The sequence below is a fragment of the Episyrphus balteatus genome, chromosome 3 (genome assembly GCF_945859705.1).
Source record: "Episyrphus balteatus chromosome 3, idEpiBalt1.1, whole genome shotgun sequence".
NCBI lineage: Eukaryota > Metazoa > Arthropoda > Insecta > Diptera > Syrphidae > Episyrphus > Episyrphus balteatus.
Genome location: NC_079136.1, coordinates 16,666,515 through 16,691,014, shown reverse-complemented (window position 1 = coordinate 16,691,014; position 24,500 = coordinate 16,666,515). Strand labels below are relative to the sequence as shown.

General features: G+C 29.4%; 2 protein-coding genes and 1 long non-coding RNA gene across 4 annotated transcripts; all 3 read right to left on the bottom strand.

The window, feature by feature from the left end:
• Window positions 1–2,755: 2,755 nt before the first annotated feature.
• LOC129913279 (uncharacterized) lies at window positions 2,756–3,271 on the bottom strand. Its single transcript, XR_008772021.1, has 2 exons — window positions 2,879–3,271; window positions 2,756–2,809 (listed from the first exon to the last, which is right to left on the bottom strand). It is a non-coding gene; the product is annotated as an uncharacterized LOC129913279 (long non-coding RNA).
• Window positions 3,272–3,320: 49 nt separating this feature from the next.
• LOC129913269 (uncharacterized) lies at window positions 3,321–8,423 on the bottom strand. 2 transcript variants are annotated; one of them, XM_055991855.1, is made up of 6 exons: window positions 8,231–8,423; window positions 6,156–6,305; window positions 6,012–6,086; window positions 5,516–5,805; window positions 4,530–4,795; window positions 3,321–4,472 (listed from the first exon to the last, which is right to left on the bottom strand). In XM_055991855.1, exons 1-6 carry the CDS (start codon window positions 8,421–8,423, stop codon window positions 4,418–4,420), a joined length of 1,029 nt encoding a protein of 342 aa, XP_055847830.1. In that variant the 3' UTR covers window positions 3,321–4,417. The 2 variants fall into 2 exon arrangements, with proteins under 2 accessions (XP_055847830.1, XP_055847829.1); XM_055991854.1 differs by having other exon boundaries at window positions 6,012–6,305.
• A 7,873-nt stretch (window positions 8,424–16,296) lies between these two features.
• On the bottom strand, window positions 16,297–21,959 carry LOC129913265 (cytochrome P450 CYP12A2-like). The gene is made up of 5 exons (XM_055991850.1): window positions 21,826–21,959; window positions 21,389–21,735; window positions 21,203–21,319; window positions 16,978–17,419; window positions 16,297–16,920 (listed from the first exon to the last, which is right to left on the bottom strand). Exons 1-5 carry the CDS (start codon window positions 21,901–21,903, stop codon window positions 16,348–16,350), a joined length of 1,557 nt encoding a protein of 518 aa, XP_055847825.1. The 5' UTR covers window positions 21,904–21,959; the 3' UTR covers window positions 16,297–16,347.
• Between the last annotated feature and the right edge of the window lie 2,541 nt (window positions 21,960–24,500).

Here is a 24,500-nt window from a genome sequence, read left to right as displayed (position 1 = left end):
TAACTTTTGTGTTTTACTTAGTTTATTCTAAGTTGCTAAAAAATATTTATGTTTAACCTAGCAATGATTTACTTTCATGATATAAATCGCTGAGAACTTCAAATTCAAAAGTCAAATCAATAGAAACGTCAAATAATTTAAATAGATTTTGAGCAATTTAGCAATTAATATACAACAATATCGTTAAATTTTCAAGTTTCAAGTCTTTATCTTGCGGAATAAAAGTGTAAAAAAGTATATTTGAGCCAAAAATAAGTGTTAATTGGTTAAACAAAAATTATTCGTGTGTGTGTGTAAATGTGCTGGTGTGTCAAAATTAGTCAATGAAATATGACAGCAAAATAGTGCCTCATACAAAAAACTGTGGTGTAAATTGTACCATCTGTGGATGGTTTAAGTTAATGAATGTAAGTTTATTTTTATTAAATTGATAATAATTCATGTCCTTTGTACTACCGACATCAATTTTTGAGCGACATTCTTGCTTTTTTCATAAAATAAAAGTGCCTAGGTAGAACATAACAGCTTAAGTTCTACTATTTCTTCCCCCTAAGTTATGTTAAACTTAGAGGAATTTATGACACAGTTTGAAGTTCGTGCAAACCGTAATGTAGAACTTAAGGGTTTATGTTTCACATAAATATTTAAGACTCGTTTCAGAAAATGGGCCTTAAATTCGATTGACATAGTACAAAAATAAAACTAATATTCGTATTGAGCTCAAATTTAGAGGACTTATCTTTCATAACATGATCTACTATCTTAAAATTTGTCTATCCTAGGAACAAAAGTATACTTTTCTTATGGTTTTTGATATGCTGAGTTTGAATCCGAAGTCAAAAAGAATCTAGCACGTCAGGGTTTTGAGATATACGCGTTAGAGAATGGCAAAATCAAGTTTTTGGTTAAAAAATCTCAACAAAACTACTATATCTCAAAAACAGGAGCTGATCGAAATTTTTTGAATTCGGATTCAATCAACATACTAAAGTCTAATAGAAAAGTATACTTATGTTCTTGGGAAAAAGAAATATGAAATTTTAATAATCAGTTTCTTTATGGTAAGATATGCCAAACCTACTTAATTTACTTAAATTAAGATATCTCGAATAAGAAAAGAGATATTGATTAGATTGAAACTAAATTTGAAAGAAAAAAATAAGTTCTTTTATAAACCTTGACTAGTTTAGTTGAAAAAGTTTACACTACGCCAAAATATTGCTTCGAAAACAGCAAAAAAAAATGGGTTTTCGAGATTTTCTAACGAGAATATCCAAAAAAAGTGGCTTGATAGGCCAATTTTGACTTCGGATTCAGAATCAGCACACAAAAATCATTAAGAAAAGTATAGTTTCATTAAAAGGAGGATTTCCTATATTTTTGAAAAATTAAAATACAAAGATATAAGAGTCCTTATGTTATAGAAGGAGCTTTCAGCGTACCTTTCTATTCTTGGAATGGTATAATTTACATTCTATAAAATCAATTTCTTTAATTATGTAGGTAGTAGAAAACTGGACGTGCGTCGTTATGGTGAAGAAAAGTGATTCCGGTTCTTATTCTTATTCTTTTAAAACCAACCCAAAAAAATTAATTACTCAAAATTTGATAAAGATTTAAAAAAGGTGTTATAAATACCAAAGACCCAACAAATTTATTCATACTCTATTAAATTTTAAAAAGAAAATTGCAAAATTTGTATGACATTCGACTGATTTATCTAACCGTTTAATAGATATTTGAGGTCCAAAAATCGAGAAAATCTTTAAAAATTCGTTTTTTGTTCTTAATTTTGTAACAAATTGAAAGATAATAATTATCAAACGCGCAAGAAATATTCTTGTAGGAAAAAGATTGTTCCACAAAAAATGTCATATTAACTTTTTTCATTAATCTAACCATTCTAAAGATGTTCGAGGTCAAATTTAAAAAAAATTATAAAAACATTTTTTTTCTTTTCAAAATTTTCTAATTCACTGGAAATTCATTATTTTCAAATTATCAAGATATATTCTTGTAGAGGCTTAAACGTTCTATAAAAAATTCCTTGCAATCAAATTGATTGCTTTTACCGTTTAGAAGATATTCGTATCGAAACCAATGCCCACTGATTTCAGTAGTTTTCTAATGACTCGTATGCATTATAATTTTTTTTAATTTTGACCTCGAATATCTTTAGAATGGTTAGATTAATGAAAAAAGTTATCAAGACCTTTTTTAAGGAACAATCTTTTTTCTACAAGAATATGTCTTATGCGTTTGATTATTAAAATTTTTCAATTTGTTACAAAATTAAGAACAAAAAACGAATTTTTAAAGATTTTCTCGATTTTTGGACCTCAAATATTTATTGAACGGTTAGATAAACGAAAAAAGTGTTCAAGGCCTTTTTTGTAGAGAGTTCAATTTCCCACAAGAATATGTAAAGAAATTTGCTAAAAAGTCGATTTAAAATAAAATGATTTTTTTTTAGTAGAAGCTTGATGCGAAAAATTGCGAAGCGGAGGACCTTCCCATTAATATAAAAAGTTCATATTTGGTGTGTATATTCTAGAGGTGTCTAGTAATCGATTTTTCGGAGTGCCAAATAAAAAAAAAAAATTTCGATTTTTTTGGCCCACCCTAAATTTATTTTTTTTACTGAATTACACTTCCATTTTTAAATCTAAACATTAGTAACAATAAGTTGCGTTTTCAAAAAGGTGTCTTCACTTGCAGCATTTATCATCGGCATTACTCTTGCAGGCACACTTGCAATTATCAGAACAATTGCAGGATTGACAACATTTAGCGCTGGTGCATTTGCAGTCTTAAAAGAAAAAAAAAAAAATATAAGTAAACCCACAATTTATACCTAATCCTTTCAATTAATTCTTACCTTTACAACAATCTTTGCAGGGCATATTTAAAAATTTTGTGATTTTCTCTCACAACAAATTAACAGATTTTACGAATTATTACTCTTCACTGATAGAGATAAGTTTGAATACAGTTCGATTGCTACCTATTACATGCTTTTTTATAAGAAAAAAGCTATCGGAAAAAAACTTAGGTGATGTGTGCAATTGCTCACACCTCTCAGTTGCAAAAGATAACTTTTTTTTGCACTCTAAATATTTTTGCCGGTAGATAAAGTTTTGTTTACAAAACAAAACGTACTTTATAGGTGCTGAGTGCTTACATTAATGATTTCATTGTGTGCTTTATAATAACCTGTTATCTTTATTATTGTTAGGGTTTTAAAAAAGCTTTTTATGTACCACTCCAGTAATTTTTCAGACTCAACTGATTAAATTATTCTGTAAGGGCAACTTCCCAAATAACATTTTGTGGTTAGAAAGCGGAAAATAAACCGGATATTTACTCTGGTTATTTAACGGATAAGTTACTAAACTCGTTAAATAAACGTATTTAAGACGTTCCAGAAACGTCTCCACAACCGAAAATGGTCAGTTATTTTTTAACTTCGTCTAAATCGGGTTTTTAAAAAACCCACTTTTTTCTACAAATACTGGGTTTTTAAAAACCTAATTTTCACGGTTATTAAATAACTGTTTATTTTTAGTCAAAGAAAAACTTGAAATAAACCATTTACGGCTATTTTATAACCGTTTACAAACCGTTATTATACAGTTTAAAAAAAACCTGTACTGAGTTGTTTGACGGTTTTTTTTATAACCGTTTTACTACGGTTATTATAAAACCTGTAATTAACGTTATTACAGGTTTTTTTGAAACCTGTAATATAACAAGTTCTTTTAAAACCTGTATTAAACGTTAATTTACGGTTTTTTTTATAACCTCTTACCTATAGGTTTTTATAAAACCTCTAATAAACGTTATTTGACGGTTTTTTTATAACCGTTTTCTTCCCGTTTTTTTTAAAACCTGTAATAAACGTTGTACAGGTTTTTATAAAACCTATAACAAACGTTATTTGACGGTTTTTTTTATAACCGCTTACCTATAGGTTTCTATAAAACCTGTAATAAACGTTATTTAACGGTTTTTTTTATAACCGTTTTCTTCCAGTTTTTTTAAAACCTGTAATAAACGTTGTACAGGTTTTTATAAAACCTATAACAAACGTTATTTGACGGTTTTTTTTATAACCGCTTACCTATAGGTTTCTATAAAACCTGTAAATAACTTCGTACAGGTTCTTATAAAACCTGTAATAAACGTTACTTCACAGCTTTTTTATAACCGGTTATTTACAGATTTTAAAAAACCTATAAAATGTTTGCTTACCAACATGCTGCAAACCATAAGATTCTTCCCAGCTGAAAATTTAATATTTGAAATAAGAACGCTGAAATTTAAGTTTAGTGAAACATTATTTAATGAAGTAAAACTAAAACTAAAACTTAAAGTAAAAGTAAAACTAAAACTAAAAATAAAAAATAGCTTAACTTAATTATGTTGTGGATTGCCCGTCAGAGGCAGAGGAGCTGGTGTTGGAACTGGTATTTCTGTAATGAGAAAAATGTTAACTTAAATGTTGATTATAATTTTATTTTTTAACTTACGTGGACGGTTTTCCCATTCGAAATGGGGCTTGCTTCAAAAAGCCTTTAAAAAATGAAGCACCCTCAGCTTCACTATAAGTGGGGTACCTTGATCGGACCGCTTCCAATATAGTTTTATACAGGAATTTGTATTGGCTGAAACTTTTTTTGGCATTAGTCCCCAGCCAAGAATGTTCTGCCAGTAGTGGATCCGTAAAAATGCACTTGCAAATAGTGCGGATCGTTTTCATTCCGTTGGCCCCCCCATAGGAGCTCAACTTACGGACCTGAAAGAAAACAAAAATATGTTTTAAGATGTCGTTTTTTAAACTTTTTCGTAATATAAAATGCATTTATTTTCAAATATTTTTGGCCGCATTTATTATGATTTGAAATTATAAAAGAAAATGTCAATATGTATTACGGTTTATGAAAAAAATTAAAAAGAATTTCATTTTCGAAGAACTTTTTTTAATAAAAGTTTTGAAAAAAAATGTATCTTATTTTTTTTCAAAGTTCAACATCTAAACATAAAATTATTTTTTATTTATTTAATAACCCTTACTGTTGAAAGTTAAATAGCAAAAATTTAAAGTTCTTATTTACCAAAGTCTTTTAGAAAATTAATTATTTGGATGCAAAAATTCAGTTTTTATCAAAAAAAAAAACCAATTGAAATTGAAGTTATTTTTAATTGTTTTTTCAAAAGTGTGATATATATTACCTTTTCTGCTTCGGAATTCAACTGATAATATTTATTAGAAAAAGTTTGGAAAAAAGTCATTTTTAATTTTTTTAATAAATTTTTTTTTTAATTCTGAGTTTGAGGACCATTTTTTCAAAAACTCTTAATTAAATTTAGTGAATTTAAATTTAAGATAAGCTTCTGGCTTTGTAAAAATGTATTTTAAAATATTGTAGGTGTTGCCGTTGTTTTATAAATATTTTTTTTGTGTTTGAAGTCGGATTGTGAGAAAATTGCATATTTCGTATATTTTGGTACTTACCAATTTTTTTTTGAATGCTGCATTTTGATGGAGTTTTTCCTCGATTTCCTCAATTTGTTGGACAGAGGTAAGTGGGAAAATTTCATCCAGTTGCAGTTCCTCATCCACTTCCTCTGCATTCTCTTTTGCAATTTTGGACGCCAACAAATTGACCGAAACTTCGGACTTCGCCATGAATGCCTCCAGCATTCCTTGCATGGCCTGCACCTTCACCTCAGTGGAACGCTGTCTTTCCAAAATTTCGTCTATTTTGGACGACAGTTCCTTGAATTGGGTACTGGTGCTGGGGCCTATAAACAATTAAAAATAAGAGTTATAGTAATATACAAAAAAAAGTAATACGGTTAGTGAAAGAACTAATATGCTATCTCAGCTGTTACTAAGAGGGACTGGGGTTTATCCTATTCAAATAACATTGGATAAACCCCAGTCTAAGATAAGCTGGAGTTTAAAAACGACTTTGAAAATTGTACTAGTGCTAAAATACATTTTTTACCTTCAAACGTGTATAAGTCGGAAATGACATTAGTGATGGTAACATCTTCATTTGGGGGGGTGAACGAGGAAACGTCTTGAAAATGAGAAGTAAGTATGACAAAATTAGTAACTTTGTTCCCATGTTTATACATTTTAAACTTACCAGAATTAGGAATCAAAGTTGACATCAATTTGTTCATATCTGTCATGTATTCCGAAGAATTGGTGTCGATGGTCACTTCTTCCGTATTTTCTTCAGAAGAAGACAAATACTCGGCATCCTTTTCCTTCTGAACTGCTTCCTCCCAGGAACCTTAAAAGGAAATACATGTTTTGTCGTAAATATAAGTGGCATGAAAGGGATACAAGAAAATATTTGTTCAAAAGGTGAAGCGGCTTAAGACCGGCCGAACAGCTCAGATTTTGACGATTTTTTTTCAAACGTAGGCAATTAAAAATGCTTTAAAGTCTATAGATTAAAAATTGCCGATGTTACCGTATTGTTTTTTAAAATTACAATTAAATTTTTTTTGAACACAACCATTTTTTTTCTTAAATTTCATAAAACAAATGATAGCAAAAGATTCTCTAGGTTATTTAAGGAAAAAAAATATAAGGGAGTAAGGGACAATCTTCCATCGTTTAAGAGATAAATGCAATTTTCTCATAATCTGACTTTAAACACAAAAAAAATATTTTGAAAACAACGGCAACACCTACAATATTTTAAAATACATTTTTAAAAAGCCAGAAGCTCATTCTTATCTCCTAAATTTAAATCCACTAAATTTAATCAAGAGTTTTTGAAAAAAATTTCAATTTCAATGGGTTTTTTTTATAAAAACTGAATTTTTGCTTTGAAATAATTAATTTTCTCAAAGACTTTGGTAAATAAGAACTTTAAATTTTTGCTATTTAACTTTCAACAATAAGGGCTATTGACTGAAGAAAAAATGACTTTATATTTAGATGTTGAACTTTAAAAAACAAATAAGTAAAATTTTTTTTCAAAACTTCTATTAAAAAAAGTTCTTCGAAAATGAAATACTTTTTAATTTTTTTCATAAACCGTAATACATATTGACATTTTCTTTTATAATTTCAAATCGTAATAAATGTGGTCAGAAAAATTTGAAAATAAATGCATTTTATATTACGAAAAAGTTTAAAAAACGACATCTTAAAATTTCTTCAATAATTTTTTTTTTTCAAAAATCTGAGTTCAGATACCATTCTTTCAAAAGCTCTTAATTCAATTAACTTAATTTTAATTTTACAAATATGACTAAGTTTCTAGCTTTTTAAAAATGTATATTTAAATGTTGTAGGTGGCGCCTTTTCGTTCACGCGCGCTCTCGTGAACGAAGCGAAAAAGGGTTGCTGTGAGTTTTGTTATTGCACCCGCTCGCAAAAACACCTGCTGGTCGAAAATTTTTTTTTAAGGCGCCATTGTTCTTCGCGAAAAAAAGGTCGCTGTTTTATTGTTTTATCGCTGTACACTTATTGATCTTGTATCGAACACACAAGAACAACAAGTCGACCGTCGGTCGCGGGTGGCGCTTTGTTCAAGCGCGCTGTCTTGGACGACGTAAAAAAAAGGTCGCGGTTTTATTGTTTTATTGTTGTACAGTACACTTATTGATTTTGTCAACGAAGTGAAGTGAAAAAAGGTCGATGTTTTATTGTTTTATTGCTCTTGTATCGATCACACAAGATCAACATGTCGATTGTAGTCGTGGGCGCCGCGCCGTGACGCCTTTTCGTTCACGCACGCTGTCGTGAACGAAGAGAAAAAGGGTTGCTGTGAGTTTTGCTATTGCACCCGCTCGCAAAAACACCTGCTAGTCGTGTTTTAAGGCGCCATTGTTCTTCGCGAAATTTGCGATATTGTTTTGCAAATTGGCTGATGCTGAATTGCACTCGATGACAATGTAATGTGTTTATATAAGAAAGACCGGTCTAAAAAACTTTAATTTCTGTAATAAATCTCATTGTGTAGAATATTATGAAGCGTTATTCAAATATAAAAATATTGAAAGGCCATAACCGCGATTACTTTAAGTATATGAAAGGGGACCTAAAGTGTATCAAAATTAACGTAACTAAGCTGTCAAAAATAGGCCCCCAGGATAAACTGCTTTAAGTTTAGATACGAATAAAATTTTACTTGGAGAAAAGTGGTCTAAGTGAACTTAATAAAAATAAAATAAAAAAGATGTAGTTAAACTTGTATCTTACCGATGTCATCAAATATTAATTTGCATGCTATGCTTTGCCAATCATCCGATGCTGTGATGCAATTTTTCCGACCGCAAATGGAATCTTTCTTGGACTTTGGCCATAATAGCTTCGTTCCATCGATGACCCAATTTTTGGGAACTGCCGTCACGAACTTCCCTTCATCTTCGAGCGTCTCCACAACACAATACATTTTGATTAACAATGTACTAATGGAAAAAAAACAGATTCAGTGTTTGGTAAAGTTATTTTGAAAAATTTAGAGGAAATATTTTCTATGTTATAAAAATTAGGCAAATTTTCTTCTTCATTTGATTTATAAACGCTTAAAAATTTAGAATAGAACGGTTTTTCGTAAAAATTTTGTTTTTGTTTTAAGCTTGAACCATAGATAACTGGGATGCCATGTCGATATGTTGCAAACTCCATTCTAACAATTTCTTCTGAGTTTGTTAAGAAGTAACTATCTGCAAGTGACGACTTCAAAACAAAATGTTGAAGCTGAATTGCTCTATAGATTCCAACACAGTGTTTAATTTTGCATATTTTATTCCTATCTTTCATATAAAGCATAGGAGTTTTGTTTTCATCTACATCAATTAGATCTACATTCTCAAAATCTTCGATAATCCTATTTGCAATTTGTTCCAGGGGTCTGTTTCCAGATCTTATTCGACGTTTTAAATATTGTAAACGATTTTCATATTTGAAAGCACTTATATTATCTAAAGGTCCATGGTATTTAACATCATCTACGACATGATATAAATTGTGAACGTTATAACTTATGTTTTCAGCTCCATAGATACTAGAAAAGTTATATATGAATGATTTGAACAGACTCTGTGCGACATCAACAAAAACTTGTTTATTTTTACTCAAACATATTGAAACAGCACAGTGTAGTTCCATAAAATTGGCATATACTTCTTCATGAGTTTCATTTTGCAAAACAACCGGACCTAAGTACAACAAAAACATACGAAATTCAGTGGCCTTCCAAAAGCTTATCACATCAAGTCCACGAGGTGTTCTATTGAAGTCGCATGGAACATATTTTCGTAGTGATACTAAGGTCTTAGAGATTCTCTCAATGTTTTTTGCCGAGAATTTTGTTTTAAGGGTTCTATTCTTAATCCATGTAACCAACAATTTTTTCATGACACCTAAGCACAACAAGTGCATGTAATCTAGAGGAAAATTCATAATAATATCTATTGGAAGTTTTTCTAATGGAGATGGTTGCGTATGATGATCTTCGTGTATCCCAGCCCGGAAAGAATCATTCGTGCGAAGTGATTTTGATAGGTTTGGAAAACACATTTGGTGAGATTTGTAATTATAATCCCCTTCTACATTACATCTTTCACAAGCAAAATAACCATTATGCCCTTTGATTCCTTTTAAATAAGAACGAGCGGGGGCGTCACAGATGAAATTCCTGATTTTAAAACTTATTTTTTTGGAACCAATGTTCAAATCATCAATGTTAACAGCCTCCTCAAGAAATAATCGCAGAAATTCATTAACACTTGAAGGTTTTGCCATTCCGTAGTAAACACCTATTACTAGCGGCGGCACACGAAAACCATCTGGTGAACACAAAATAGGCCAAAATTGGCCCTTTGAACTTTTGCTAACAGGAATCCCATCAATATTAAAGTCCAAGAATATTACTGTTTGACATGTCTGAACACTTTCAAAAACCTTAGTAAGAGCGCGAACCAAACCGAAATGCCAGTATCTACCAGGTGGAACTTCGATAAAAATTTTCTCAAGGGAAACGCGAGTTTGTAATAATGTTCGAGGGTCTAATGGCAAATAAGGATGAGAATTATGCAAAATGTTAAGCAAATCACGCAAGCAAATATTCGATATGTTATGCTGAATAGCCCATAATACTAAGTTTTTTTTTAAATTTTCTGGAATAGCTTCAAAATTAGTTGAGACAGCGACACAATTGTTTCCAGAATTTTCACTGTCACTTTCATGTTCAGAAATAATATTCGATAGGTGTTGCAACTCTTCAAATTTCGTGTTAGAAAAACCTTGTTCACAATTAGCACTTATTTCATTTTCCGAAAGGTGTTGCTGCACTTCAAATAACCTCTTGCTAAGAAAAACTTGTTCAAGATTTTTAATTCTTTCTTTTTCACGCATTTCTAATATTATTTTTTTAACTTTTCTTTTAAAAGTAGTTCTACTACAAATTTTATTTTTAATGATAGAATACATTTTTATTATAGTGATTTTATCAACAGTCAAGCTTGGAATAATAACGCGGAATGAGAAAGACAAATGAAAAGACGCGCTAAGTTATCTGTATGCCTACTCTCAAGTTATTTTTCAAACTCAGAAGTTATTTTCCAAACTCAGAAGATATTTTTCAAACTCAGAAGTTATTTTCTAAACTCAGAAGATATTTTTCAAACTCAGAAGTTATTTTCTAAACTCAGAAGATATTTTTCAAACTCAGAAGTTATTTTCTAAACTCAGAAGATATTTTTCAAACTCAGAAGTTATTTTCCAAACTCAAAAGATATTTTTCAAACTCAGAAGTTATTTTCCAAACTCAGAAGATATTTTTCAAACTCAGAAGTTATTTTTTATACTCTGAAGTTATTTATTAAACAATATTTAATATTTAACCCTTCGCTCCCGGAAAAAAATACAAATATCTTGAAAAAAAGTTTTGATATTTTCTAACAACACACTAAAATGAAAAAAATAATGATTGTACTAGTAATAACATTGTATAAGGAATGTTTTGAGCTGAGAGTACAAAAGGAAAAGTCCATTTTGTAGTAAAAAAAACTAACAAAGTAATTAATAGGTGGTATCATGCTGAAACCACTAGGAAGCAAAGGGTTAAAATAAATTATAAACAAATAACAATATTTAAAATAAATTATAAACAAATAACTTACCTCTTAATAATTTTTCACAGACAGATATTTTTTTTTATTTAATTTATATTTTTTCACAAAAACTTTCTCGCACAATAACTTGCTACCACCAGCCACAAAAGAATACTGAGAGATCTGAGAAAAATGAGAGACAAAAATATGATGGGCGACGCGCGACGCTCGAGTATGGTGAATGTGTATGTGTGGAGAGTTGTTGGTTAGTTGAAATTGGGTTGGAACTTAGTTGAAAAATTGCCAGGGTTGTTAAAAGGTAAATAACGAGTTGATTAAAAACTTATACGTACTTATAGTAGTTATTTAAAATCTTACTTTAAGCTTAGGATTTATAATGGATTAATTTAAAACCAATAAACAACTTTCATTGTAAAAAGTCAGTAATTTAAAATCTCGTTTCAAACTTAAGGTCAAATTTGGTTAATTTCTAGTCTATAAATAGCTTTTTGCGTAAAAAAGGAGTTATTTAAATACTTACTTGAAACTTGTAATGAAAATTTGGTTATTTTTTAGCCCATAAAAGACAAAAATAAAGAAGTTAATTAGAAACTCACCTTGAACTTAAGATTTATAATGGGTTAATTTTAAACCAATAAACAACTTTAATGGTAAAAAGTCAGTAATTTAAAATCTCGTTTCAAACTTAAGGTCAAATTTGGTTAATTTCTAGTCTATAAATAGCTTTTTGTGTAAAAAAGGAGTTATTTAAATACTTACTTGAAACTTGTAATGAAAATTTGGTTATTTTTTAGCCCATAAAAGACAAAAATAAAGAAGTTAATTAGAAACTCACCTTAAACTTAGGTTCTATAATGGGTTAATTTTAAACCAATAAACAACTTCCATCTTAAAGTGAGTAATTTAAAAACTCGTTTCAAACTATAGATAAAATTTGGTTAATTTATAACCTATAAATAACTTTTTGGGTAAAAAAAGAGTTATTAAAATACTTACTTAAAACTTTGGGATCAGATTTGGTTAAATTCTAACTTAAAAAAAAACTTTTTGTGCGAAAAAAAAAGTTATTAAAATACTTACTTCAAACTTGGAGCCAAAATTTGGTTATTTTTTAACCCTTAAAACACAAAACTAGAAGTTATTTAAAAACTTATTTATGACTTTGTGTCAAAAACGAGTTATTTAAATACTTTTCCGAAACTTTTGAAGAAATTTGGTTATTTTAAAACCAACTTCAAACTGAGGTTATAATTTAACCAAAAAAATTGGGTTGAAAAAATAACAAGAATGTAACCTGGGTTTAATAAAAGTAAATAAATAGCCAAAATATTTCCTTAGTTTAAAAATGGAATTTTTTAAACTAATTTATGACTAAAAAGTTTATTTTACGTATAATTTTAACCCAAAACAAACCTTCGAAAATACTGGGTTTTTTTTCTAACCTAAAATTAACCACAGACTTTTAACAACCCGTTTATAGCCGCTTTTTGACCGCGGTTATTTGCAGTTATTTTATAACTTTGGTTATTTTGTAACCGAGGTTTGAAATTGTTACTTGGGTTAAGTAGCACACTACCAGCTAAATCAGCTTTTTTTCTTTTTGTTGTTGTTACAGTAGCATTAAAAAAAAAATTGGTACCTTCATGAAACTTCCGAAAAAGTTTGCTTTTGAAATTAGAACCAAGGATCAAAAGATAAAATTCGGGTTGAAGGTTTTAGATAAAGCAGGGACTAGGGGTCAATAAAAATATTTTTGTGTTTTTTTGAGAAGTTGAGTTGTGTGTGAGAAAGCTATCATAAAAGCTGACATACATTTTCAAATTTTTTTTAAACCTTGTGAAAAAGTTTGATTTGGTTATAAGAACTAAGAATCTTAATAGTTTTTAAAATTATCTTAAGTGAAAGAGTGTTTTTTTTTGTTTTAAGGGGTAATAACACCTTGTAAACCACGAAATCGAGCGTCATTTTCATCACCGTATAAAACAGAGAAGAAATATTATTTTCTTTTGGTGTTTGTTTATTTTAATTAAGTATATTAATAGGTAACAGAATAGGCTACTGTTAAATTTTGTAATGATGTGAAATTTTTTAAATGGCGGCGTAGTTCAGGATGATAGTAAAATTCTGTGCTCCCATCTGGCGACCAACTAACTCCTACAGTTTTTAACCGATTGGGCTGAAATTTTGTGTGGAGCTTAAAAATACTATTCTCTAGTGAAGTACTTCTTTGAAATATTAATTTTTAAAGAAATGGCATTAGTTTGAAAAAATTATTTCATTCCAAAAACAAAATTCGTTGAAAAAAGGACCATAAAATCGTTAAATTTTAATATTTCAAAAAAATCCTGCGTACTTCACTAGAGAATAGTATTTTTAAGCTCCACACAAACCTGAAACCACAATTTCAGCCCAATCGGTTAAAAACTGTAGGAGTTAGTTGGTCGCTCGATTTCATGGTTTACAAGGTGTTATTACCCCTTAAAGAAATGATGAAATTCAGAGTTAGTACAACAAAAACTGGGACAAAAATGTTACCCGAAAATCGGAATCTGAGAAGTCAATAGGTTTTTAAATGTGTTTTTTTTTTGGAAATAAGGAAATAATTTGCGATAATTTCAATAAAATCAATGATACAAATGGTCATTGTCTTTGCAATGTTTTTATGTTAAAGAGTGTTTTTTTTTTTTTAAGTAAATAAAAAATTTATCGGCCACCCTTATGAAATTTCGTATAAGCATTGCATTCGTGGAGAGAATAAATTCTGTGATAAATCCCAAAAAGCCAATGATTCGTTTATAAAAGGTCTAAAATCTAAAGTACCAATTTTCCACTTCTCATTGAAATCAAAAATAAAATTAATTTTTAAGGGAAAGGGTGTTTTTTTTGTTTGTTTTAGGGGAGCACTCATTTACTATTATAAATTAGTTTTAAAAGTGGTATCTCATAGAAATTCAGAAATACTGTTACACAGTAATAGGAGTCAAGTATCTACGGAGTCTGTAGGTACCCTATACAATTATTTTGGATGAAAGGGTGTTTTTTTGAGCAGGGCAAATTTGGCAAGACTCTTTACTTTTTTCTCCATGAAGGTTCACAGGTGAACAACAAAATAAAAATTTGTATGGATTCTCGAAAAACTTCACAAGTACATATGTAATAGTAGGGTAGTCCTTATTTTACTTTTTGTGAAAATTGAGTGCGACGCCCCCTTAATTGGTTCGAAATCAGGAAAAAAAACCCTATTTTTTCATATTTTTATCTCTAACCCTTCCTGGCCTTTTTTTGATATGAAGTTACTAGAGCAGGGACGATATTCTGTGTACAATGTTGGGTAAATGGCAGATGTGTGATCATTCATACGTATAAACTTCTTAATGAAATAGGGTCAGGAAGGGTTAGGAATAAAAATTTGAAAAAATTAGGGCATTTTTTTCCTGATTTGGAACCAATTTAGGGGGCGCCCTCAATTTTTTTTTCCTAAGGACCACCCTAATGTAATAGGCTGTACACTGTACAGTTTGTTCACTAGTGAACTACTATTATTTTATTTTTTTAGGATACATTTGAAACTCTAGAAAAATAGATCTTTGCCTTAATTTTTTTCTTTTTTTTTCAAGCAACATGTCCAAAGTTCATTTCCCAAATATCAACCATTTTTTTTTTTTTTTATTTCTTATGTTTCGGGGACATTTTTTCTATAGATAAACAGCAGGCACGAAAATTTGACTAACAAATTTTCAAAGAATTGCTTCTCAAAAAAGAGATAAATTGGTTCAAAAAAAAAATGTTGTTTCTTATTTGGCTCTAAACCTTTCGAAATCATTATCAATAAGAAGGTACTTCAAAAAATAAATAAATTTTTTTTATAAATAAATATTTATTTGATTAAAATTAACATTTTTTGATTCTTTGACACAGAAATCCTGATGTAATTTTTTCACTTGCAGCACTTTGCCTCAGCTCCACTCTTACAAACGCATTTGCAGGTCTCAGAACAATCACAAGATTCTCCACATGTATCGCTGGTGCACTTGCAATCTTCAAAATACAAAAAATTGGTTAAATAAATAATAAATTCAAGATTCCTTCAATCGGGGTTGTAAAAAGATTCATTTTAATGTAGAAAAAAATATTTATTGCAAATAAACAATTTTGCATTAAAAAAAAATGTTATAATTTATGTATTTAGCATTAAAAAAAAAGTATTGAATTTTAAAAAATCAAAAATATGTTTTTTTTTAATATTCGTTGAATTTCTTACAATTTCGGCTATTTGAACATAAAAAAATTTCAATATTATAATTGGAACAGCTAATTTAAAGACAAGTATCGAAAATTATGCCTAAGAAGTTTGACGAATATTAAAAAAAAAATTTAATGCACACATTTTGCATTAATAAATTTTTCAATCCAGATATTTTTTTATCAGTTGCGATAAATATTTTTTTTTTAATGCAAAATATTTTTATTTCCAATAAAAAATTTTATTTTCAAGCTAATTTTTTTTCAGTTGCCATTAATTTTTTTTGCAATAATATATTTTTTTAAATTTGTAATGGAAAAAAAAACGCATTTTAAAAAATAATTTTTTTCAACCCTGCCTTAAACTATACAAAATACCTTCAGAACAATCCTTGCAGGCCATCTTTATGATTTAATTTCTTCGTGTTTAAATTAAGCGTTTAAAACTTCTTGGATATTATAAATCCACTGATGATCTGATTTCAATCCATCAGGTTATTTTATAAGAATTTACAGATCAGAAAAATCCTAAGTGAAGTGTGCAATTTCGCACTACAGATTTATTGTTTTAATTTTTTTTTCACACAATGCCAGTTGTGTTTTCAAAACAAAGCATAGGTATATTTTTATTGGTAGGTGTGAAATGTTTCACAATAATTACTTAACTCCGTGCTTTGAAGTTGTTATCTTTGCTAGGCACCAATATTTTCCCTTCAATCTCTTCGATTGCTTATTGGCGATAATGATTAGATAGCTAGTTGCAAGTGGCAATTAGCAAAGTGCAAATCAGTGGCGTAACATCTCACAGTCTTGAAAGAAATCGAGATGAAATAAGTCTCTTATAAGTCGATTTGCTGGCAGTCGTTAATCTAGACAGAATTGTTCAAGTCAAAAGGAAAAGAAACCAGTTTTTTTTTTGTGACAAATTTTCGAAAAAAATTCTAGTTTTGTCCAATAAAAACCAATTTTTATTAAAAGTTATAATATATATTTATTTCAATTTTCAACTTCAGTAAACTTAAATTTCAACGGAATAGCTGGTGTGTTGAGAAACTGTCCCTTAAAAGCATTCTCCGTCGGATAATTAAATTCCATATAAAAATTTCTAACCAAACGTGCCACTGTAACCTCCATTTCAAGATCAACAATTCTCCTGCCAACACACATTCGTGGCCCAAAACCAAAGGGAAGATATGAAAAAGGCGTTACAACAGTTTCCAATGGTCCGTCACGTATCCAGCGTTCGGGAATGAATTCATTCGGCCGCGGGAAAAAGTTCTTTTCTCTCAGCAATAAATTCGAATTCGAAAGTACTCGAGTTCCTTTTGGAATTTGATAGCCACCTAAAGCAATATCATCACCAGCTGTACGGGGAATTCCAACACCAATCGGATGCATTCGAAGACCTTCTTTGATGCATGACCTTAAATAGGGTAAATTTTTCATTGATTCCACAGTAAATGTCGAGTCTTTCTGTGGCAGAACTTTGCGGACTTCTTCTCGTAGTTTTTGCTGCTTCTCCGGATTGGTAGCGACTTCGAGAAGAATTCCACTGATCGCAGTAGAGGTCTGTAATATTGGAAATATAATGTTTTACGAGGGTCTCAGAAAATTGGAAAAACTTACCGTATCCACTCCAGCCATTAACAAATCCATAGCCATTACAATTGCAATAGATTTATCAATTTTCAGCAATTTCTCCAATACACTTAATTCTCTTTCTGCAGAGTTCTCTAAATTTTTCTTTTCCATCTGTTGAAGTGTTTCTTCGACATAACCGAATATAGTCTCATAAATACCATCCAAAGCTTTCTTGTAACGAGCAAATGTTGGTGTCCAGACGTATTTATATGCAGATGGTTTGAAATCTAATTCATAAACATATTGAAGAAATATTTGAAGATTTTTAAATAATTCTTTTGCATCGGCTCTGTCTCGATTCTTTCGAATTAATCCGAGTTCTTTATCCAAGGCAACAACCGAAACTGATTCAAAGGTTAGTCGATTGATTTCGTCTATGAAGTTGTCTGGTACTTCGTGAGTTATTGGGTCACGTATATCGCGGATTCTATGGAAGAGAAAGTTTATCTCAAAAAATTAAATTTTATTCATTATATATTTTTTTTTTAAATTTTTTAGGGACAAGAAAAGAATATATTTTTTGTTTAAAGAAAATTTTACATAAAAGCCAGTGATGCATTAAAAAAACTCATGCATTTTTTCCAAGTTCAGTGACTGTTTGAGATTGTAAAATTGGTGATGCAAGGAATTATGTATGGCATATTTTCAGTGCATATGCTTCCCAAATTGCGTGCGAGTACGTCTGATTGTGAAGGCTCCAAGAAACGAAAAGCAATTGATATAGACAAAACCACAAAGCTCTTACTGGAGGTCTGGTAAAAAGATGGAAGACAACGGATTAAGATGGCTCACGATTCTCATCATCCAAAGATTACAAAATGAATTGAATTAAAAAATAAATTGATTTTTTTGTTATTTGCTTTTGTTCTACTGACTTTTTAATAAATATTGTGACTTAATTGTTATTAAATATTTGTCGGAAAATATTCATCAGTCTTATTAAAAATGTAAGTTTTCTTAAGCTTACGTATTAAATTTTAACTTTATTAGTTAGGGAACCTAGCCGACTTCCGACTTCAGAAGATCTCTGATTTTGATGATCTTTTTTTTTAAATGTCGGTTTAACCTCTATAAACTTAAAATTGCCGATGTTGCTGACGTTCTTTAAAATTTAAATTAAGTTTTCTGTGAACAAAAACAATTTTTACCGACTTACAAAAAGGAGGAGGTATTCTAATCGCCTTTTTTTTTTTTTTATTATTATTTTTTACCGACTTCCAAAAAGGAGGAGGTATTCAATTCGTCTGTATTTTTTTTTTTTTTTTTTTTTTATGTTTGTTACAGCATAACTTTGGACTGAGTGAACCAATTTTGATAATTCTTTTTGTATTGGAAAGCTGGTGGCTGCAGTGTGGTCCCATTTCAATTTCGTTCATTTTTAGCCATAAGAACTATTTTAAAAACCATAAAACCCAGTTTTGATCCATGGAAGTCGGTTTTGTTTTTTTGCTAAAAATGATTATTTTATGTTTGTTACCTCATAACTTTGGACCGAGTGAACCAATTTTGATAATTCTTTTTGTATTGGAAAACTGGTGGCTGCAATGTGGTCCCATTTCAATTTCGTTCAGTTATAGCCATAGAAACTATTAGAAAAACTATTAAACCCAGTTTTGATCCATGGAAGTCGGTTTTGTTTTTTCATAAAAAAAGATTATTTTGTTTAAATTTTATAAACTAAATGATACAAAAAGTTTGTCTAGGTAATTTTAGGAAAAGAGTGAGATACAATCTTTCACTGTTTAAGCAAAAAAGCAAAAAAAAAAAATGGCTAGAAGTTCATTCCTTTCTGTTATATGTAAATCAAATAAATTTAATGAAGAAATTCTGCAAAAATGGTCCTAAGACTCTGAATTAAAAAAAAAAAAAAATATTACAAACATTTTAAATGATTTTTTTTTTCAACCTTTTTCGAAATAAAATAAGAATTTATCTTTGAATTTTTTTGGCATACATATTGTTAATTGAATACTTTTAAACTTGACAGATTTCATTTTTGTTTGTCCATAAAAGATACCAAACAGACCTAATTCTTGTCTATATAAATTAAAAAAAAAAAACATCTTAAATTAAATTTAATCCATCCAGCCATTTTTTGCTCTATTAAGTTCAGTCTTTCTTAATTTTTGTATTTTTCATTTTTGCAAACTCTTAATTTCTAAAAAATGTTTTTTTTCTTAAATTTGCTAACATCTCTATTGCTGACGATGTTTAATGTTTTATATGAAATGAACATTTTTAAAATTGTACCTTGGCATTTTTAAGGACTTCGCTATGCAAATTACTTTGTAAAATATTTCGCCTTTAGATCTCAAAATAAGATACTTTTAGCTTCAAATTGCTTTTTCAACCACTCTTCTTTTTTAACAAATATCCGGTTTTTGAAAAATACATTGTACCTATTTCCGAAGTTTAATTATTTATAACACTGGTTAACAAAATTAAACTTTTTTTTGTTGCCGGAACAAAAAAACATACTTTTCTGCAGGTTTTCGGTATGCTGAACTCGAATCCGTAGTCAGAAAAAAATAATCAGCTCCCGTTTTTGAAATATTACCGTTAGAAAATGCAGTACTTCGGGCCTTATTCTTTTATATAAGGTAAATTGTTTGTGCATATTTAGTAACGATTTTTATAAGAACTATTTTCCAACTTTTTAAATCTGTTTAAATCTTTTCGATATCATTTTTACTTCCCGAGATATGCATATTTCATAAATTTTATAACGTCATTATCTCCTTTATGATATATGAAGCCAAAGTAACTTTCTTCATTTTAAGATATCTCGGACAATAACAAAGATATTTAAACAGATTTAAAAAGGAAAATAGTTTTTATAGAAACCGTTACTAAATATCTTCTAACAATTTTCCTTATATTAAAGAATAAGGTCCGAAGTAGTCAAAAAAAAAACATTTTTTTGCATTTTCTAACGATAATATTTCAAAACCGGGAGCTGATCAATTATTTCTGACTTTGGATTCGAATTCAGCACACCGAAAACCTTTAGAAAAGTATATTTTTAATTCGGCAACAGAACCTTTGTTAACCAGTGTAATTGCTGAATAATTTTGTTCAAAAAGTAAGTTTTTATTTATTTTACATATTTATTAATGTGATTTTATTAATGTGATAAATACCTTCTAGGTTCTATTTCTCTATATGGTTAGTAATTAGAATTAAGGTTTGAAAAAACGTTTTCCTACAAATGATAGTGGAACATATATGTAAATATAGATAGACAAATACTCGTATACTGACAGACAGATTGGTAAGACTGTGGAAGCTTTTTTCCCTTATTTTTGTAATTTTGTATCATCATAAGAATTTGTTTGTTTGTTGTATCAAGTTTGTTTTTTAAGTGAATGCTGAATATGATAAAGTATATCTCTACAAATGTTGCAATTAAAAATGGAACTAGTGATGGTACCAAAATAACAAAATATTTTTACTTGCTCTATAGGGCAAGTATTGGTTTCGTGTCGAATAAAAAAATTGAGGTTTTAATCAAAACCAACATTACGATGATGGAGAATTCCGAAAAAGTGGGTCCCGCAATTCCGTCCGTGCGTCTGTGCGTCCATCTGTACACATTTCCACAGCCTAAACGGGTGGATGGATTTTCTTCAAATTTTGTAAAGATGATTTTTATGGAATTCTGTAAGTTGGTTTTATTTTTGTTTTTTTTTTTTATATCTCGTTTAGAACGTATACCTCCCATACCAAAAAATACGATATTACGAATTTCTCGAAAACGGCTCTAACGATTTTGATTAAACTTTGTATACGTAATATTAAAAGCAGTGGAAATAAAACTGCATTTTTATTTTTTCTCAAAAAAGTCAAATAACAAAAAAAAATTTTTTTTCATTTAACGGCTCTTCCCCAATATCAATTTTTTTTTAAATTTAGATCCAGCTTCTAAAATCTACAAGTAGACTAACATAAAAGTGCTTTGAACTGCAAGAGCAAGTACGTGCGACCCCAGTCGTGCATTTTATTTTATAAACAAAAATAATTAAGAGACAGAAGTTATCAAAACAATATTTTTGACTATCTAACACAAGTCACTTTTGATAGATACTTGACTGGTTACTTATCAGTGTTGTGTTAAGTTAAAGTGTTTTGAATATTTAATATTCATTTCATTGAACTTATATACTTAACTTATCAATGTTGTAAAGAAAATAATGTAAAATGTTGTATTTACCTTTGTAGAAATTCATTGTTGACTTCTTGCATTGGGATAACATAAGTCTTTGCATTACGTGGCTGCATTAGCACAGGATTCACAGCTGTACGAAATGTGGACCATGCTTTACCTTCTCTGTTAATAAAAATTGAAGAATATGATTGATTTTAATTGAAATAAAAAACTAGATAACAAAAATCATACGAAGCTATAAGTCCTTCAGCCTTATCGTACAATTCGCTACGATATTTCTTTCGATAATATGCCATCGAGTCCATTCCTGGTCTATTTGGCCAAATACCCTCGGTACGAAAAACTTTTTGAATATCATCGACATTGAAAAGCATAACAACATCAACCTTTCCCAATGTTCCAGGAATTTTAAATGTATCACCGTACTGTTTTCGAGCATGCATTATATATTCCGTAAATGATTTGTCATAATATTGACCTCCTGGCAAAAATCCTCGAAAAAGTTCATATTTTGTTGGTCCTGGAATTTCATTATACGTTCGTGCTTTATTCCAATCAGCAGAATCTAAATATTCTAGCTTTTAAGTTTGAAAAAAAAAAAAAAACAAATAAAAACAAAAATAAATATTAAATTGCGGAGTATTATAAATTAAATTTATTTATCTGACCTTTAAGCTACCGGTAGAAGCAGCGCGCGTTGATAGAGATAACGTCGCCCATTTTAAACTGTTGGATGTTTTGAGCATCTTCGCTTTTATGTCTTTATTCGTTTAACAGTTAGAGTATACTGATTGTCTAAAAACAAAAAAAAAAATTATTTTCGTAAACAATAAAATGAAATGCTTATCATTTTATTAGCTAATTATGGTCATATATTGGTTTTGTGCAAAATAATCAATATATCCTAAAAAGCTTAGCTTTTCCGATTCGACTGTTGACATTGCTTTGAACATCAAACTTGACCCAAAACGAAAAAACCTATTAAATTCGAATTTGGTCTAACTTAGTTTTTAAATATTTTCGAATATGTGTAGCAATTATTTTTTGAACAAAAATCTTTCAGAAAAATGTACCCTTTTTAGTATTGAATTTTTTTTTCATGCTTTCTTATTTTTATGCAAAACAAAACATGAAACAAATGAATTTGATGGTTAAGCTATTTCTTTAATATTTTAACAAAAAGAGCAAGTATTTGCGACCCAGTCGAACATTTAGTTAGTAGAAAGCTTTGAATAAAAATTAATATAAATTGACCCATTAAAGTATTAATAAGAAGAGCTTTAGAAAAAGTATGTATTACGAACAGAAAATGAAAATTTAATACCACAGAGACCAAAATGTCGAGCTTAAAAGTTTTGTATTTAAATTTACGAAAATGGTGAAAAAGTCACTTTGATTGTTTTTTTTTTTTTCAATTTCCATTAATTCGTCAGTTATTGATAGTGTAAAATAGAATTGCAATTTTATTTATCCCATTATATTCAAGAACGCGTACAAGTCTCATTCAATTCGTATATCCTGCTCCTTCTTGGCTTATTTAATAAAAAAAAAGGATTTTCAAAAAATCCTAATAAAAAATAAATAAAAAAAAACGTATACACCATAGTGTACTATTGTGATTTGAAGGCTTTGCGGATATTTCTTTTAATTTAATGGCAATACCTTCGCTAAAATGTAATAGAAAAGACAAAATTTTATTACTTTTATAGATAGAAGATAAGATTATATATTACTGTCCTGAAAATCATCGATAAAGATCATTAAAGTCCTAAATAAATTATAAAACAATAAGAAAAAGAAAACTAAAATAATGAAATAAATTCATAAATAGTTTATGTTTATTGTGAATTTTAATATTTTTAGGGGCTTTTGCTTTTTTGATAAATTCGTTCACCCTTTTGTTCCTGGGCGAAACAGCAAAAAAAAAAAAACTGTAGTAGTAGTTTTTTTATTTTTCAATTTTCTCAAAAACTAGATGGTCCAAGATCCCAGGGCCGCCAGACATTACTTATTTTTTCAAGAATAAAATGTATGGAATTACGTAGTACTAGGACATACTGTTAGTGTATGGATACCGGCTACCTTGTGCCGACGGCCATTTTACCGGTAACAGGTGCTAAAGGTACGGAAATAAGTAGTTACTTTCCTTATTTTCTCAAGGCTGATTTTTATATATGATACTCAGGGAACTAATAGAAAAATGTTTGTAAGCTGCCAGACCCATCGGATGAGCCTAACACCTTGCCAGACACGCATTTTAGTAAACGTTAAAGTTAGATTTTATTATATGGAGGTCTGGGATAAAATTTAGAACACATTTTGACTTCAGGGCTCGAAAGAGTATCAAGACACGAGTCGAAAACCACATTTTGCACAATCGCATCTAGAGTCATTTGGCCGCCATTTTGTTTTTTTAATAAAAACTTCAATTTTTCACATAGCTCACGTATTTTTGAATCTACAGAAAAAACATGTATCGCAAACTTGAAGATAATTTAATTTAATACAAAATATGTTAAAATACTTTTTTCGATTATACCTTCGGTTTAAGAGTTAGGGTGGTTTTTTTTTGAAACCATATTTTCGTCATATCATTTTTATTTGAGCTTTTTTGAAAATTAATTTGTAGGTCTTTTTATTACCTTCATTTATTACATTAACGGTTTTTCGATTTGACAAACCGTTTTTTAACTGTAGGAAAAAAACTTCAAAAAGGCTTCAATTTTTTAATATAGGAAAAAGGTTCTAGTACAGGGTAATTTGCATTATATGTAACTCTTGTTACCTAGGCGTGTAGGTTGCACTCAGACAAGAAAAAAATCGTATAACTAACACTGCCAGACCCATTCCGACAGCCATTTTTTTTCCAGACATCTTAAAGCTTTATTATTTTCTCAAACTTCATTTTTATACATGATACTCAGGGAACTAATTCAATAAAATTATTTTTGACAAAAATAGTATTCAATGTGGTTCTTAAATTTTTTTTTCCTAATTTTAACTTTGAGTTCGATTATTCCAAAACCTATTGATTTAAATAACTTGATAACAATAAAGCTTGCAACTGTGGCTTTTGAAAAAGGTATCATTCATAGCTGTAAGTGTTGCCGTTGTTTTTTAATATTTTTTTTTGTTGCTCCTTTTGCCTAAAAGGGGGGAGATAGACAAAACACCGTTAACATATTTTGTGAGAAATAAAATTAACAATAACTTTGTCTCATAACATTTTTCTTTAATACCAAAACTGGCCGAACTACAAGCTATAGTCGCAAAACTGTGCAAAACAAAATGGCTACCAAAGTCGTACCGATATTTTTGGAGGGCTTATATTCTGTACTAGTGT

Coding starts and splice junctions, on each gene's coding strand:
- LOC129913269 (XM_055991854.1), bottom strand. CDS start 8,423: ATGTATTGTGTTGTGGAGACGCTCGAAGATGAAGGGAAGTTCGTGACG. Junction 6,306..8,230: donor ATTAATATTTGATGACATCG/GTAAGATACAAG, acceptor TTTCCTTTTAAG/GTTCCTGGGAGGAAGCAGTT. Junction 5,806..6,011: donor CGACTTATACACGTTTGAAG/GTAAAAAATGTA, acceptor AATTGTTTATAG/GCCCCAGCACCAGTACCCAA.
- LOC129913265 (XM_055991850.1), bottom strand. CDS start 21,903: ATGCTCAAAACATCCAACAGTTTAAAATGGGCGACGTTATCTCTATCA. Junction 17,420..21,202: donor AACAATGAATTTCTACAAAG/GTAAATACAACA, acceptor TCTCTTCCATAG/AATCCGCGATATACGTGACC. Junction 16,921..16,977: donor TAATGGCTGGAGTGGATACG/GTAAGTTTTTCC, acceptor CCAATATTACAG/ACCTCTACTGCGATCAGTGG.